Consider the following 16,004-nt stretch of genomic DNA (forward strand, 5'->3'; position numbering starts at 1 on the left):
TACACATATAATATTATATACACACATAAAAATGATAATATTTATGACTTCATGCAAATATTCACTTGAAATTTCTCTTTCAACAGACTAGCCAAAGAGTTAATTGATGTAATGGAGTTAACTGGCGAATCATCATCCGAACTTTCTAAGGTGGACGTGTCTTGATCTGGACTCTGCGATCCAAGATTTGCCATCACTGATTTTCTTCGACCATTTCTTAAAGGTATTCTATATAACATAAATACATTATCAAAACAAATATATTAATATAATGAATGTATAATAATAAACTTGCAATAGTTGAAATTATAATATCCTATAGATAAGACTTGTCCGGAATATGGATGTAATAAAAATGAACGTATTCTCGGTCTCTATACGATAATACATTGGTAGCGAGATTCTCAAACTTTAACTGCTCAAAAAATATCAATCCAATTTAATATATATTACAATACAATAAACTATTTTATGACTATATGATTTATATAACAAAATAAAATTGCTCATATATACACATATATCAAATTAATGTTATTTTTATTGTTTAATAGTAATAATATAAAACAACATAATGTTCAGAAGCGTTTACGACCATGTCAACTATGTGTTAATTTAATTCAAACTTGTCATTGAAAATCTTAAACGATACTATATGTTTAATTAAATTTTAACGGTCTCATATGGGCATGTGATTATTATGCTTGCAGTATTAAATGTAACTTGAAACGTTTTAGAAACTTATTGTATTAACATTTATTATTGAATCTTTCAATTCAAAGATTAATCACAGGATCTTCAAATCATCGGTCAGTATCATTGTTTGTCAGGAATATGCAACCAAGCGATTCTTTAGCTAATCTATTTATTACTTTAATATTATATATTAATGAATCATACATAAATATCTAATTTAATTCATATCTATCTAATTTATAAAAAACATAATTTATAAATATAAATATATCACATTTTTAAGATTATTTTTATTATGTCTTATTATAATCATAATAAATATGTATTTTTATAAAATACCCGTATCATATGTATACATACATAAATAAAAAAATATATTTTCTAAATGTTTACTACCTCTTTAATAAGGATGCATATCCATTATCTTCATATCAAGGAACAACAGTCTCATCTTATTATATGATTTGATGATGACACAAGTAACTAAGTGAATAATCATTAAATAAATTGTTTAGTAATTTTATTTGTTCTATGTTCTTAATCAAAATATGTTTCAAGTTGAGAATAAAGAAGTTAAATAATTCTAGATAAATGAATTTACTCAACTATAACTACTATTTAAGTGAGTCAACATGTATATAGAGATCGGCTTGTTGCGATAAAAGGCAATAAAGTACTATTATCTTAGCCAAAAAGAAGATAAGCTGTGCTAACATAAGCTAATTGTATTTTGGGTTAAATTAATAACGGCTAGCTAAAAAATTAAATCATAATTTACCATAGGCTGTCAGTAACTATTCGCTAAATGATTAGTTAAACTTTGACTGTCGTTATTAACGGGCCATAGCAACAATAACAAATAATACACTACACTACATTTATACTTAATAATAATATTTGAAGGATTATGTGATTTAGTAAACTAATATTTTATAGTAGATTTTTATGAAGCAGTGTCATAATGCATATTATCATTCTTTGTTTAAATATAAATAGTCTCTCAAAATATAACCACCATTTAATTTAAAAACAGAATATTCAATATAAAAGCAGATCCGATACTTACTCACCCTATAGTATAATTACTGTATGTTTAATAACTGACCATTTATTAAAGCTACTGACATTTTGATTATAATACTGACCCAATAAATACAGGAAAAAAACAAATTAATTTGTGTTAAAAATAACCTCTCACTCTTGAATTATAAAGGCAAGATTTTTAAAACAAGTAACTAACTTCTTTACTAGTAATTAATAATTGTTATTTATTTTTTATTCAACACATTTAAAATTGCACTAATTTATTATTTAACGTATCATATCACACAATATATGTCAACTCATTTAAATTTAAAAATAAACTTTTTTTCTTAAATGAAATAACCCTTAATTATGCTACCGATGTGTTTATCACGACATCTCTCGGTTACTCATTGAAACTATTATTTTTAAACACAACAAGAGATGTCGCTGTAATATTATTACTCAATTAAATTTAAAATGTATTTTTTAAATGTAATAATACAATAAAAAGATGAACTATGACACTATGATTCTAAGATAAAATAATTACTTGGCACATTTTTCCTCAGCAAGGATTTCGTTGAGTTCTTCGATCGACTCGTTCCTTCTCCCACTGAGCGATGTTGAATCGCTGCCTTGTCGATGTTCTGCAATCTGAAATATAATTAAAAAAATATATTCGCTACTAAATATGTATCAAGTAAAGATCAAAATCCAATACAAACAATTAAAACACCCGTTCACTAACTTTATTTACATGTTTCGCAGACATTATATATAAATTCAGAGCGTAAATTGAAACCAATATGATTCGTCCTATTTTTTTGAACTCCAACAACAAAATGAACATATATCGATCGAATGACCACTGTTAAATTGATAAAGACGAGTGTATAAACAACTTTTTTCACATCTTTATCACAATTATACATGTGAGTCATGTAAGATAAAATAATAGCGTGTTATACTTTTCGAGCTCTCAAATGGACTAAATAGTTCTAACATCGCATATATATATTGATTCCTTCGAAAGTTTTCCTGATGTTTAAATTATTGGAAATCAGTTACAGATTATCTGAGAACTAATCTCATTATACAGCGCTCGTCTTTTCGTGGAAATATTATGATACTAAATTTACCAGCCAATATTAAATCTATCAAAGTATAATATATACATCTGTATCTATACATTGTATATTAATTTAATCACTTGCAATCTTTATTTTAAAGTATTTTTATTGTGGCAAAAAACCTACTTAAGTGCAATTTCGATTGCATCAATAGTGTTGTTTTAAAGTATAATAAAATATTTTATAGCGTCACTGGAAATACCCAACCACCAACAGAAAAGGACGTCTAAATGTTTCGCCAAGTCGATTGCCATTAATCAAAAGACATTTATCAATTTAATCAAATAATAATTAGGAGAAAAAAATAAGGCTACATGGCAAAAAAATCGATTGCAACAACAGCAATGTCATACTATACATTCATATATTTCAAAACTTATTATACTAGAAATCAATACTTTTTTTATAAATAAACATACTTTTATCACTCTTGATAAGATTATTAAAATATGAAATTGTTAAATGGTTAAATATCAACATTTTTCAAGTTCAAAATAATAATAAATCATTAACTTACTATGCATAAGTTTTTTATAAACATGTTTGATTTCATTTTTTAATAACACGATTTCATAATCAGTCGATAACAGAATGTACATGTATTGGTTATTTATTCTCATAATTTGATTAATAAAATAGATTTAAGTAGTAATGTTTTTTCATTGATAAATTTAACAAATATAAAATTGATTTAAGAAATATTTTTATCATATATAAATATGATCTAAAAAATTGATGATAACCATTCTTATAGGCGAAGATATTTAAAACTTATATATAAAAACAATATGTATTAGTTATTGGTTCGTTCAAAAGTGAATAAATTATCATTGAAAATATAACTGTATAATAATAATTAATATAATTTACATACAACAATAACCGGTAATATATGTATATTATCAAAGTTAGCCTGAAAATATGTTTATTAATTTGATTATTAAGAGAATGTTATTCAATTTATTATTATGTTTTAAGCTTTATAAACATAACAATAACAAAAACATTAATATATTAATAACAAAAACATACCAGTATTTTTCTAAAATATTTTCGTAACGGAAATATATCGGAACAAAGTGGTGTCGTAAACTTCACAGTAGTCATTATAATAAAATAATAAACAATAAATAAAGCTATTTAGTAAATATTACAGAATTATTAAACGGAGGTCCATTTGATCCAAAAATCAAAATACGACTGAAGTTAGTTATAAACAACTGTATACGCTTGCACGGCAAAAAGGTGAAATGCATGCCGGAACACTATTTTTTCTCGAGACTTCTAAACTTCCGAAAATATATATAAAAAATAAAGATTCTAATTTATAACACACAAAGCACATTATTAATAAATGGTATATTTTATATATAAATAAATAATTATTTAATTTATATGATCTTATGATTTAGAATACAAAATTAAGCAATGCAAATAAAATAATTACGATTACTATAACATTTTTAAAACAGTTATGCTGTGGTTAAAATATAATTTTCGTCAAGCGGCATAATAGTTTCTCATATTTTTTGAACAAAATACAAAATAAATGTAAGTACAAAATTCAATTCACTCTGTAAGCTGTTACATTCACATAATGTAAGGCAGATGTTTTAAATTCACTTTATTAAAAATAAATAAAAATTAGTGTAGAGACAACATATCTACAATTTGATTACATATTATTTTAACTACACCGCAAGGTTAACGGAAACAATAAAACAACTAGTAATTGAAGGACAAGTTAAAGGACGTATTAAAAACATATATTGTTAATGAATTATTTATAAAAGTAATACATTAAAAACGATGATTTTATTAAATAACAAAAATTAAATACTGAATATGCGAATGATACAAATTGCTAGGCGTCACACTAAAGAAAAGCAATAAAATCGAGCGAGATAGAAAATGCGTAATAATTTGTAAGAGTCGAGAGACGCCAGACGCGCGTTTGAAGTCACGCGAACTGTGCCCACGAACCTAGTAGCTGTCTAAAAGCACGCTGCATTTTAATACCCCCTCCAGCGTGCGGGGTGTGTATACGATTTATGCGCACGATGGTCTATATTGCGTGGTACAAAACCGGACGTTTTCGCTATATGGACCTCTTGATTGAATTGATTTTATATGTTTGCTTAAATTTATTTGGGACATGCACAGCAAAACTTATGTAATGGCCAAGATGCTAGGACTTCGAAGTTTCCCGTTGGTAATAGTAAAGCTCGGATGCGAAATGAGCCTAAGAATATTAAATTATATAGAAAAACCAAATAAAATATTTAAGGCAATCCACGTGTTTCGCTGGTCTTTCAAGCCCGACAAAACAGGTTTACCGAGCTGGTAAACATCGCACACAATGAAGAAGACTAAATCACAATTTTTCTCTCAAGATAGACTTGAAATAAAAACAGAATTACATTACACAAGCATGCAAAGTGTTTTATAACATTGTACATAAAGACTCTAACTAAAAGCAAAAACATGTTGACTGAAATTATTTTTAATATCCACTAGACAATGTTTCGTACTATTTGTGTTTCGTAATAATTGATAAAATGTTTAACTAATAAGTGTTAATTGCTATTTATATGGGTTCATTAGCCAATCTGTTTCAATATGGTGACCATTTCAAAAATTAATTTAAACCTGTTAAAAAATTCTAGCGATTTGTCGTCATAGTATGCGAAACCTAGCAGGTGTACTAGTCTACTTTTATAAGTACATTTTTTTATATAAATTATTTTTATTTCACAAAAAAATTTAAATTACCCCACTATATTATAACCGTAGCACTGCATCACATAGTTACTAAGTCCTCCTAAAGATCGTGTTGAACTCTTGGGTGACTGCTTAACGATTAAAATATTTGGCGTTGCTCCGCTTCATGCGAGTTTGGCTATTTATTCAAAGTCGGAAGTGAAGTGGTAGTTCTGGGTATAGGTTTTTGAAAGAGTTCATTCAGATTCACTTCGGCCGTGATCTAGTCTATATACCCTTCAAAAATGGGGAAAGTCAATCATATTTTCCAGGCTCTGATCGTTTGTCAAATGCAAAGATTCATATTAGAATGCGGTATGTGTCTAATAATTATATTTACGCGTACTGCACCACATGGTAACCAAGTCGACTCAAAGATCGGGTTGAACTCGTGGAATTCAGGTGACTGTTTAGCTGGATCAGATCGAAAGGTCAATGTAACTGCTTTCTCGAAGTTTTAACGGTAGTATCGGTCGATTAAGCATAGTTCCGTTTGGTGCAAAATCGGCTAGATTCTAGTTTATTCCCTTAGTATTATATGTCGAAAGCGAAGTGGTAGTTTTGTATAAAGTTCCTGCCTAAAATGTCTGAAGGAAGTGATTCAGAATGGCCGTGATCTATCATATACACCCTTCATAATTTGGGGAAGTCCAACTTCCATTTCAAGTACTTGATCATCTAGGGAATGTGATGATTTGGTGTAGAACTAGACTATTTGTTATTGTCTACAAATATATTGTTAAATGAAATTAATTACATATATCCGGTGATGTTTGGTACTTTTTTAACTTGAATATGCACCGCATTACAATTGCTTTGAAACTCTTAATGAATTTTCGTTCAGATACGCAATCGTTTTTAGCGAAGTCCCAAAGACTCAAATATAACAACTATTATAAGACACATTCAGCAAATCTTTTCGTCGCAACGATTACGGGTAGTCCTGACAATAATATATTTATTAACTACAAAAAATATATCAGGTCGATTTCAAAATTTAAAGATATATTTTATTTTACATTTTCATGTAATATACATAAATCTACCTATTTCTTGTGGCCTTTTTTAAGTGTATAAAATATGTGTTTCTGTTTTATGACTTTGTGGAATAAGTAGATAAAAATTGAAAAAATAATTCACAATCAGGTATTTCTAAAAATACTTTATTCGCTGATCCTTAATTGTGTTGTCAACAAGTACTAATAAAAATCAATAAGACGACTGTATACAAAAACCTTTTTGTCCTACCGGTTTTGCAATCCCTAGCACTATTCAATGTAAGAAATACAGTAAACATTACATAAGCTGTATCTTCACCTTTTTATTTTTGTTACAAATTATAAAAACAGGTAAATTTGCCTTTAGGTATTTACATCATATATGTATATGTATATGTATTATATATTGGTTTTCGATTTATAATATTAGCACAACTGTATTACAGCTATCTAAGGAGAGCTTTTTATATACAATAAGTACAATAGTGTGCTCTGCTTTAACCTTAATATTCGAATCTTAACTAAGAAGATGTGATCTAATAACAAAACAATAAATATAACGTAAAGTATTTTACATAAAAAAATCCATCGATAACATTTTAATAATGTATAACATGTATCAATAAACGGGAAACCACTGTACATAATTAGTTTCCCGAGAAAACTCGTATGCTTGAGCGGTCAAGTCACTGTCCTCTTAAGCACGAAGAAAAAATAATAATTATATTCAAACATACAAATTTGAGCAAACTGTGATTTTTAACACCTGATTGTAAGATGGAAAACCGGTTTATTTATTAGTAGGGCCGAGAATACCTATAATACATTTATGTATTATAGGTATATATGTATATTCCACACAAAGCTTTTAAATAGGGCGGATCTACAATGTAAAGAATATTTATTTGCGATTCAAGCACGTATACCTTTTTACACACGAGTGCTTGTAAAAATGCAGGTAATATAATATGTATAATAAAAATATTTATTTTATCATCTAGTTAATCACCTGCGAGTCTAGAAAGTTGTTCAAGCTGACACTTCCACCGCTGCTGGACTCTTCCGAATCCGTTTCAATCCAAAGTGGCGAAGAATACTTGAAATAATGTGCATTCATTTTGCACTTTGGCCGACTATTTTCAATTGATTAAAATTCAGCGACACAATGTACAGTCTATTTTGAATGTATGCATTATTGTAATCAGTTTATTTTACTTGGCCTCTTTAGTCATAACATTTTCGTTCTAGCTTGACAGACTTACGATATTCCCGTTTGATGATTATTCAACGACGACAGATTAATTGTTAAACAAACACCAGAAATAGGAGCGATTCAATCGATGCAAACGAATCTTCAATAGAGCGTTCATGTTTCCGCTGAATTCGCTTCGAGAGTACATTTGCAGATCGAGATGCCCTAACAACTGAGCTGGACCAATTTAATCTCTCAGCTGAGCATCATCATCATCATCATAATCTTGTCCCGACGCGAAACTTCTCGCGAATTGGCCACTTATGGGGCACTTCCTCGAACTACGCCTCCAATCGTCCCGAATGTGTCAACGGATGACTTTAAACAATCTTAATGAGGACGATGAAAAAATATACGCATTCAAGCAGCGCATGAAAGATGTATATACATATATTTTAACACTTATTTCTAGGGATATTTAAAAATAATTTCATATCAAATAATAATCATAATTACTACATAAAGGTAAAGTCCATTAAATATTTCATTTAGGATTAGACTTATACTGTGACCAGCACGATAGACCGGGGTCATCTCATACCCCAGTTAGGCACTCATTACATTTCGACTACCCATCCTTAATTATAATTTTAATAAATCTCTAATCTAGGTAATAATAATTAACCCTTTATTTTAAGAGTGTCAAAGTAGCTATCCAGCATGATATTCGTCAAGCACCACAATGCATTTGATGAGTACATGAGCAAGTTTTTTGACTCCAACGTTGTAGGACTGCAATATTTTAGTCAAAGCATGATAAATAACAAGTATGGACACTATTTGACATTTTTATATATTTATAATAAGCTAAACAGTTATAATAGACCTTCCATTCTCCTATTATCATTTTACGTATTGCTGTAAACATGAGCATTATCACAATAAAAAAAACAGAGCATTGAATTAATCTCGCATTTGGCGGAGTTAGTAATTGACACGGGAGTGAAAATTTAAATCCATTTTGCAGCTGAGTTTAGGAATTCTGTCACGTTACGTGTACCCTAGCTGAAACTGCAGTGTTTTGAATAATGTTACAATTTTGTATGTTATAACTATTACTAGCGTACACGCAAAGCTATCCTAACCGACAATAAATTTGTAATTAAAAGCTATAAAATATTACAGCTGACCTAACTTAACATATATTATTTAAAACGTAATATTTGATGGAGCGGGTTTAACTGTTTGAACACACATATTATAGAGCATAGTTTCCCAAACTATGTTCCGCGGAACACTGGTGTTCCGTGGATCCAAAACTGGTGTTCCGCGGAGCCTAAATAGATATTTCACAAAAAATTATAGTAAATTAAAAAAATTGAACATATTCTACTTCATAATGAAAGGCGAATCACGGTTAAACTTAATTGAGATTTATGACGTCAAGAGAAGGCGAAGATTTTAGAACCTAGAAGTTTGGTACAGCCAGTGGCGTAGCTATGAGGGGGCGGGCCGCCCCAGGCGGCACTTGCTTAGGGGCGGCATATTCGCGATGGGATCGACTAGTATGGTTCTTAACCCTTAATGCACTAAAACATATATAAATCCACAAACAACAAGAGCTTAATAATAACCAATTTATTATTTAAAAAAATGCTGATTTTATGACTGCAAAAAATGTATGGGGGGGGGGCAATTTTAAGGATCGCCCTGGGCAGCACATACCTTAGCTACGCCACTGGGTACAGCAAAATAAGCTAAGTGTTCCGCCAAAATTTTCGGATTTGCCAAGTGTTCCGTCGCTGAAAAAGTTTGGGAAACCCTGTTATAGAGTATAAGTGTAAAAAAATATTGATAAAAATAAATTTAATTTTAGGCTCTATAATCATCATAACTTTAATTTACAAAATAATTTTGTCCGTTGTTTGGACGTTCTACTGCGAATTTACATATTATTTTCAGATAATATTATATATACAATAGCATTATATTGTTATATACTTAGATAAGTATTTAAATTAAATACATCAGGAACAGGTATTTGATATAAAACGATTGGCTTTAATTATGAGCAATACTTGCGACAAGAAATGTAAAAGTCGATTACATAAATTTCTTGATTCAAGGATGTCAGTTGCAGCACGTTTATTTTACTCAATTTTCAAGATAATGGACTAATAAAAAAATACCAGGTTAGTCTTAAAATATTATGCTGTAGCCTCACTATACTATTGAGGCATTTTTATACACCAAAAATAGAACGCAAATAGTTGTAAATGCATTGCACACGAATATGATTAAAGCAACAATCACGATTTTAATTTAAGTGCAGAAAATTTATTTATTAACATTATAGAATTCCAATAATTTTTATACATTTGTATTAAATTATTAATTCTTCATATCCTGACCAAGACAATAATTTGAAATGAATGTTTTTTTCAATATAACCTAAAATAAACCTAGTTCGAAAGATACTCTAATTTTTTCTCAAGAGTCAGTAGACAAAAACAAATACACGCATAATTCACATTATTACTGAAAACAGGGCTAAGTTAAATTTTGTAAAATTAATAAAATTTTATAAATAAAAATGAAAGGATTATAATAAAAAAAGAATATGTAAGTAAAACAACAATGAAATGTGCAATAAGATAATCTACCCCGAATACAAAAATATCAATACCGCCCTATGTACTTACATATACCGGTACCACCACTCAGATTGACCGACCAATCACAAGGCTTGTGATGATCACACTAACACACTAACTATTGAAAATTATAAGCTGTAGTATTAACATAAAAATATAACTTATATACTGTGTTTTTATTGAATTAACTAAGATAGATAAAAACATTTAAAATATCGTTATTTTAATTGCAATCTGTAAAATATTTTATATTCTGTCAATATCCTTATAGTTATTTAATTATCATTTTATTACATAAGCATACATATTATTTATTTATAATAGAATAATTAATTTAATTTATTTCAATTAAATACTTAGGCACTGTGATTGCTAGTAAGCTTTAAAGTATCATTTGTAATACCAATATCATAGAATATGTATGATATCTAATCTTGCAATCTTAATGATTATCAATCTTATCTTAGATTATTTACAATTAAATATATAGCGACTAATTACATTTTTTTATTTATAATAATAAATTAAATAAATATATAAAAACAATTTATACAATTTTAAAATTAATTGTTTTAATGATCCATTGATAATGATATTTTTTATACAATTGAATTGATAATTTACTATTAAATATTTATAAACAGTTTTGCAATTATACGCAATAAATCTCTAGATGTCATATCTAAACAGATATAAATAAAATGGTTCTGAACTTCGATAGATTTTTTTATAAATAAAACGTTACATGACTGCTAGAAATATTTTAAATATAGAATTATAAAATATAAAATAACTCACATTTGCAGGGTGGTCAAGGTGCTCTTGCCTCAGCATCTCCAGCTGAAGTTCGTGCAATCCAGTGGGCATGGAGATGGAATTCCTTCGAAGATTGGCACATCTGGCGACTACTTCTGCATCCGGAAGAGGAGCCGGCTCCGAATCATAGTTTTCAAACTCCTCATCTTTTGTCAAGCCGTTTTGTATTGGCTGCTTCGTATTTTCGCCAGGAATGTCCGAATCTTCGTCAAAGTACGGTAGCTGTTCCACGGACGGATATTCAACTATTATTTTTGGTGTCGCCGCCGCTGAGTTATCATCGATCTCTCCTTCTTTTACCAGCGGTATTTTTAACCGAAGATCGGACCTCTTTCTTTGACTCATTTTTACAAAGTATGACTGGTCAATCGTTTGTTAAAGCATCACATCGTTCTATTCATCTGTAATAATGAAAATATTAAAAATTAATAAATTTACCATCGCTAAAGATGAATTTATAAAATAAGTATGCTTGTTCTTGCTTTGATTAACATTAGGAGCAATGTATGTTCCAAGGTAATACACGTCATCAAATATTAGGTAAAGATTTTACATCTCTATTGTCACTTAAAAATACAACCCCTCATAAATTATTCAAGCTCCTCGTAGCTATCGTTGAGAACATATTTGTGTCTAACAAGCTCTTTCAGAAGCTAAATAGCTCGTTTAAGGTGAACGTATTCGAGCACTTACGTCCTGGGCGTTACGGTCAAGAATAAAGAACGCAATATTTTGTATATATTTTTTAGATATGTTGACAATATTTTAACAATTTAATACATATGTATATGATTTAGATATATATTTTTAATTTAAAATGCTCCGCCTTATCAAAGATTTGAGCGACGTACAGAAATATTGCCAAGCACATATGTTTTTCGTTAAATGCTTTATCAATAACACTTGTGATGAGATGAGCTTGTTTTATGTTTGAGTGCTTTTCCGAAAGCTCCGGAGAGACAGAATTAGCAGCTTATTTACGAGTATTAATTTTAATTTAAAAAAATTAATCATCGCCAATATGATATTTTCTATGAGTTATTTATTATAGAATTTTTTCTTACGTTATACATTAGACATAGCTCGATTTGAATCATCGCAATATTCATCCAAAAGGTTAGGAAAATCTAGGAAACCCTAATTTGTGATGATCGACAGAATCACAATTACATAATATTCACTAATTACAATATTTTCAGGCACTTATTATTCATTAGGATTATATATACGAGGGGGTACCCAGAAGTAACAAGACTCTGACTGTGGAGGGGGGGACGTTAGGCGAACGAGTTCTGGGTGGTGGGGTGTTGTAGAAAGAACCAGTATGAATCAGTATGCTACGTTTCATCGCCATGAAAGCACCCGTTCATCCGTAGTATTTTTTTTACCAAAACAACTTTTTTATACGTGGCGAAAAGGTAAGATGGCTGACGCCCGAGACCAACACGCGGCAGTAAATTTTGTTTTCTGTTGGGGAAAACGACCGCGGAAACTTTTGTAATGCTTAAAACATGGATGATGCTTTGAGTAAAGCTCAAGTCTACGACTGGATTTTGCGGTTTAAAAGGGGTGAAAAGGCGGTTGAAGACCAACCTCGTTTCGGACGCCCCTCAACTTCAAAGACAGACGACAACGTTAAAAAAATCAACACCAGTCAGTGAAGATCGTCGCCAAACAATCAATGAGGATTTTGTCGGAGGATTTGTACATGAGAAGAATTGCAGCCAAATTTGTTCCTCGTCTCTTCACTGAGGATCAAACGGAGCGTCGCCTCCAGGCCTGTCATAAGTTGAAAAATCAGACGACTCAGATATTTTTTCCACGGTTATTACTGGTGACGAAAAATGGTGTAATAGTAGAGAAGTAAGGTCCTTCTTATAAGATCAGCTTTTATGCTGCGCCGCTTCATCTTCCTGAGGAAGATGGCACCAGAAAGCACCTTGTCTACCGCAGCCAAAGATTCTCCGTTGTCGAGGGTCCACGAAAAGGGATCTCGAAAAGATTTTACCCATACATTACTATACTCAATTATTTTTAATAGACGGAAACTTATTTGGCCCTGCAGCGCAACGAAAACAATTATTATAAATGGCGTTGAAGAATTTAACATGTTTACCTTATGTATTACAATTTAAAATCAATTTTATTATATTTTATAATGACATTACATGTCCGATACTAAAAAAAACAATTTAAAATGATTATTAAATATTGCTGTAATATACAATTAAGTGCCGAGATTATCGTAAAATAATAATAGGCTTAACACTTGGATGTCTGTCAGACATCACCTGTTCAATTGGAAGCATTGACACTTGAGGTGTTGTTAACAAATAGATGCATGCAATTGACTAAACATCAACATTGATAATTAACATACTTAAATATAACTACCATACAAATGTATACTTAGCGTGCTCTAACGATAAAATGTTAAAATCAAACTACTATTATCTATAAAAAAAATAACGGATACTAATGTGAATAATATTAATATTATTTTATAAACTATCAGTAAACTTCATATAATTTAAGAATATATTAAATTAAAACACATGTGCCACCTTGAACGATTATAGCATAATAGCAAATATACACTTATTTGAAATTAAACATATAAAAATCCATGACCCTAATAAAAAAACATTTAAGGTCGGATTTATCATGAAAATTTACCCGTGTTTATATTTGCTATTCTATTTATGTTGTGTTATCACTTATCACTAAATGAAGTGTGTTATGTAGTTTCAACGTTCTATAATTTGTTCTGTGTATTATCTAAATCTAGATTGTAATCATAATTCGCTATTGAGTAATTTAATGCGAGAAATGTTATACTAAATTATAATTTGAGGAGGCGAGGGCAAATGTTGATTGATTGATGAAAATTGTTTTAAATAATAATTCGTGAATATTAATTCTGAACACGTTCCTAGCATGATTCATGGTATATAGTTTTTTTGGTAGGTGACAGATGATCGTGCAAAATTGATAACAGTCGTACATTTCTGAATTTTTTTATGCTTTTAGTGCGTTCCTTGTCATATGACACGCATGTGCCCACAAAGCAGGAAGTTGCTTTTACGCTTCAATTAAACGCTTCATTTTAACTGTAAAATTATAGTCCGACTCTAAGATTCTTTGTAGTTAACAAAATTAAGAAGAGTGTGCTCTTTGATATTATGTTGTGTGTGGTAAGCTAAAAAAATTAAGATGGAAGAATTTTTTGTATACCCATTTTACTAATTATTTTGAAGATATAAATCAATATTATTAGCTTATGTTAAATAAATATATGTTCAGATATTCTTTGAATTTATATATATATATATATATATATATATATATAGAAGACTAATGTTTATTGAGTTATTTTCTGAAAACTGGTATAATAATATTTAAAGAAAATGGTAATAATAAGTGCGGTTTAAGAATATAACATTATTAAATTACATATAATTCATGATTGAATATATACTAGAAAATTTACCACAAGATTGGCGAAACACAGTTTGGTTTCCGCTGAGGTTTTAGTAAAACGTTGTCACAATATCAACATATATTTTATACATATATACAGACTTTGACAAAGTGTTTGACAAAGTCCAACATAAAATCTACACGAATAGCCGAGCATACGGTGCTCATACCGATAGTCGAGATGAGTTTCAAACGCTCATAAGTACAGTGGCACCTGTCAAAAATACGGCCTAAAATTAAATGTTAAAAAAACGTATGAGTATGCGCAAATAGAAGACAGACGACTGAACTTGGCCATGTAGATGAAATTCTTATAAAATATGCAAAAACATAAAACATTCATTTTGAATACACGTTATATGATATACTAAGGCCATACACCTGAGAATAAAAGCTCAATCGAGAAAGCCAGGACAACATTCACCCAGATGTAGAATGTTCTTTTCTTGTACGAATTGCGCTTATTTCTAAAAATGATTATAATAAAATGTTATGTTTTTTCTGTCCTTATATACTGAAAGAATATATTAGAATATTTTATCGTTTACTGTTCGATATTCAAATAGTTGAAAATAACGAATATATAAAATCTCTAGTTTAAGGGCCTTTCAAATATGAATTTAAAGACTATCGACAAAGTACTGTTGCTGATGAAGAAAGATCGAGAATTAATACAGACAATACAGAAAAAACTATATTAATTCGATCACGTGATTCGTCACCCCAAATAATAACAATCATTACACATTATCATCGAAGATAAAATATAAAAAGAAGATCAGGGAAAAGAAGAATATTTTTGCATTAAAAACGATAGTGGGTTAGAAAGAGCACTATCTTTAAAAATCTGATAACGAATAAAGCATTGGAAGAATAATATGTTTTATTTCGTGACTTAATCTTTATAGAATATTTTATAGAAAAACTCCACTATAAATTTTCTATAAAAGTCATGCAGACAATACTCTTGTTTAAGCCCTTAATTACTTTTTCTATATAATTGTGCTTAAAAGTAATGTATTGAAATATTAGCTTTGAATTATGTACCATATAATTATGATATTATTGTGATACATATAACTTTTTTATACGAAAAACAACAATATAAAATATTACGCAAAATGAGATTTATCTCACATATAAAATAACTCGACTTATATAATTATAAATTAAATATTAATTTTAAATATACTGTATCTATTGAATAATATAGTGTTGGGCTCCAGATTACAATTTTTGGTATTAAATGCTC

The 16,004-nt window shown here is 29.4% G+C and overlaps 1 protein-coding gene across 8 annotated transcripts in view; it reads right to left on the reverse strand.

Moving 5' to 3' along the window:
• The window catches only part of LOC148236055 (alpha-galactosidase MYORG), a 35,741-nt gene that overhangs the window by 4,335 nt on the left and 15,402 nt on the right, over nucleotides 1–16,004 (reverse strand). For 5 of the 8 annotated variants that reach the window (XM_088184735.1, XM_088184734.1, XM_088184736.1 and 2 more), the window contains exons 2-4: nucleotides 11,255–11,673; nucleotides 2,273–2,376; nucleotides 66–228 (exon numbers count right to left, since the gene is read on the reverse strand). In XM_088184735.1, coding sequence (XP_088040861.1) covers nucleotides 66–228; nucleotides 2,273–2,376; nucleotides 11,255–11,617 — 630 coding nt within the window. In that variant the 5' untranslated portion in view covers nucleotides 11,618–11,673. Of the gene's footprint in view, nucleotides 1–65; nucleotides 229–2,272; nucleotides 2,377–2,447; nucleotides 2,687–7,619; nucleotides 8,027–11,254; nucleotides 11,674–16,004 lie in introns of those variants that run through there. The other 3 variants (XM_088184737.1, XM_088184738.1, XM_088184739.1) reach the window with 3 other exon arrangements.

The sequence above is a fragment of the Plectrocnemia conspersa genome, unplaced genomic scaffold, assembly GCF_051122295.1.
Source record: "Plectrocnemia conspersa isolate PC_06_02 unplaced genomic scaffold, ASM5112229v1 ptg000004l, whole genome shotgun sequence".
Classification (NCBI taxonomy): Eukaryota; Metazoa; Arthropoda; class Insecta; order Trichoptera; family Polycentropodidae; genus Plectrocnemia; species Plectrocnemia conspersa.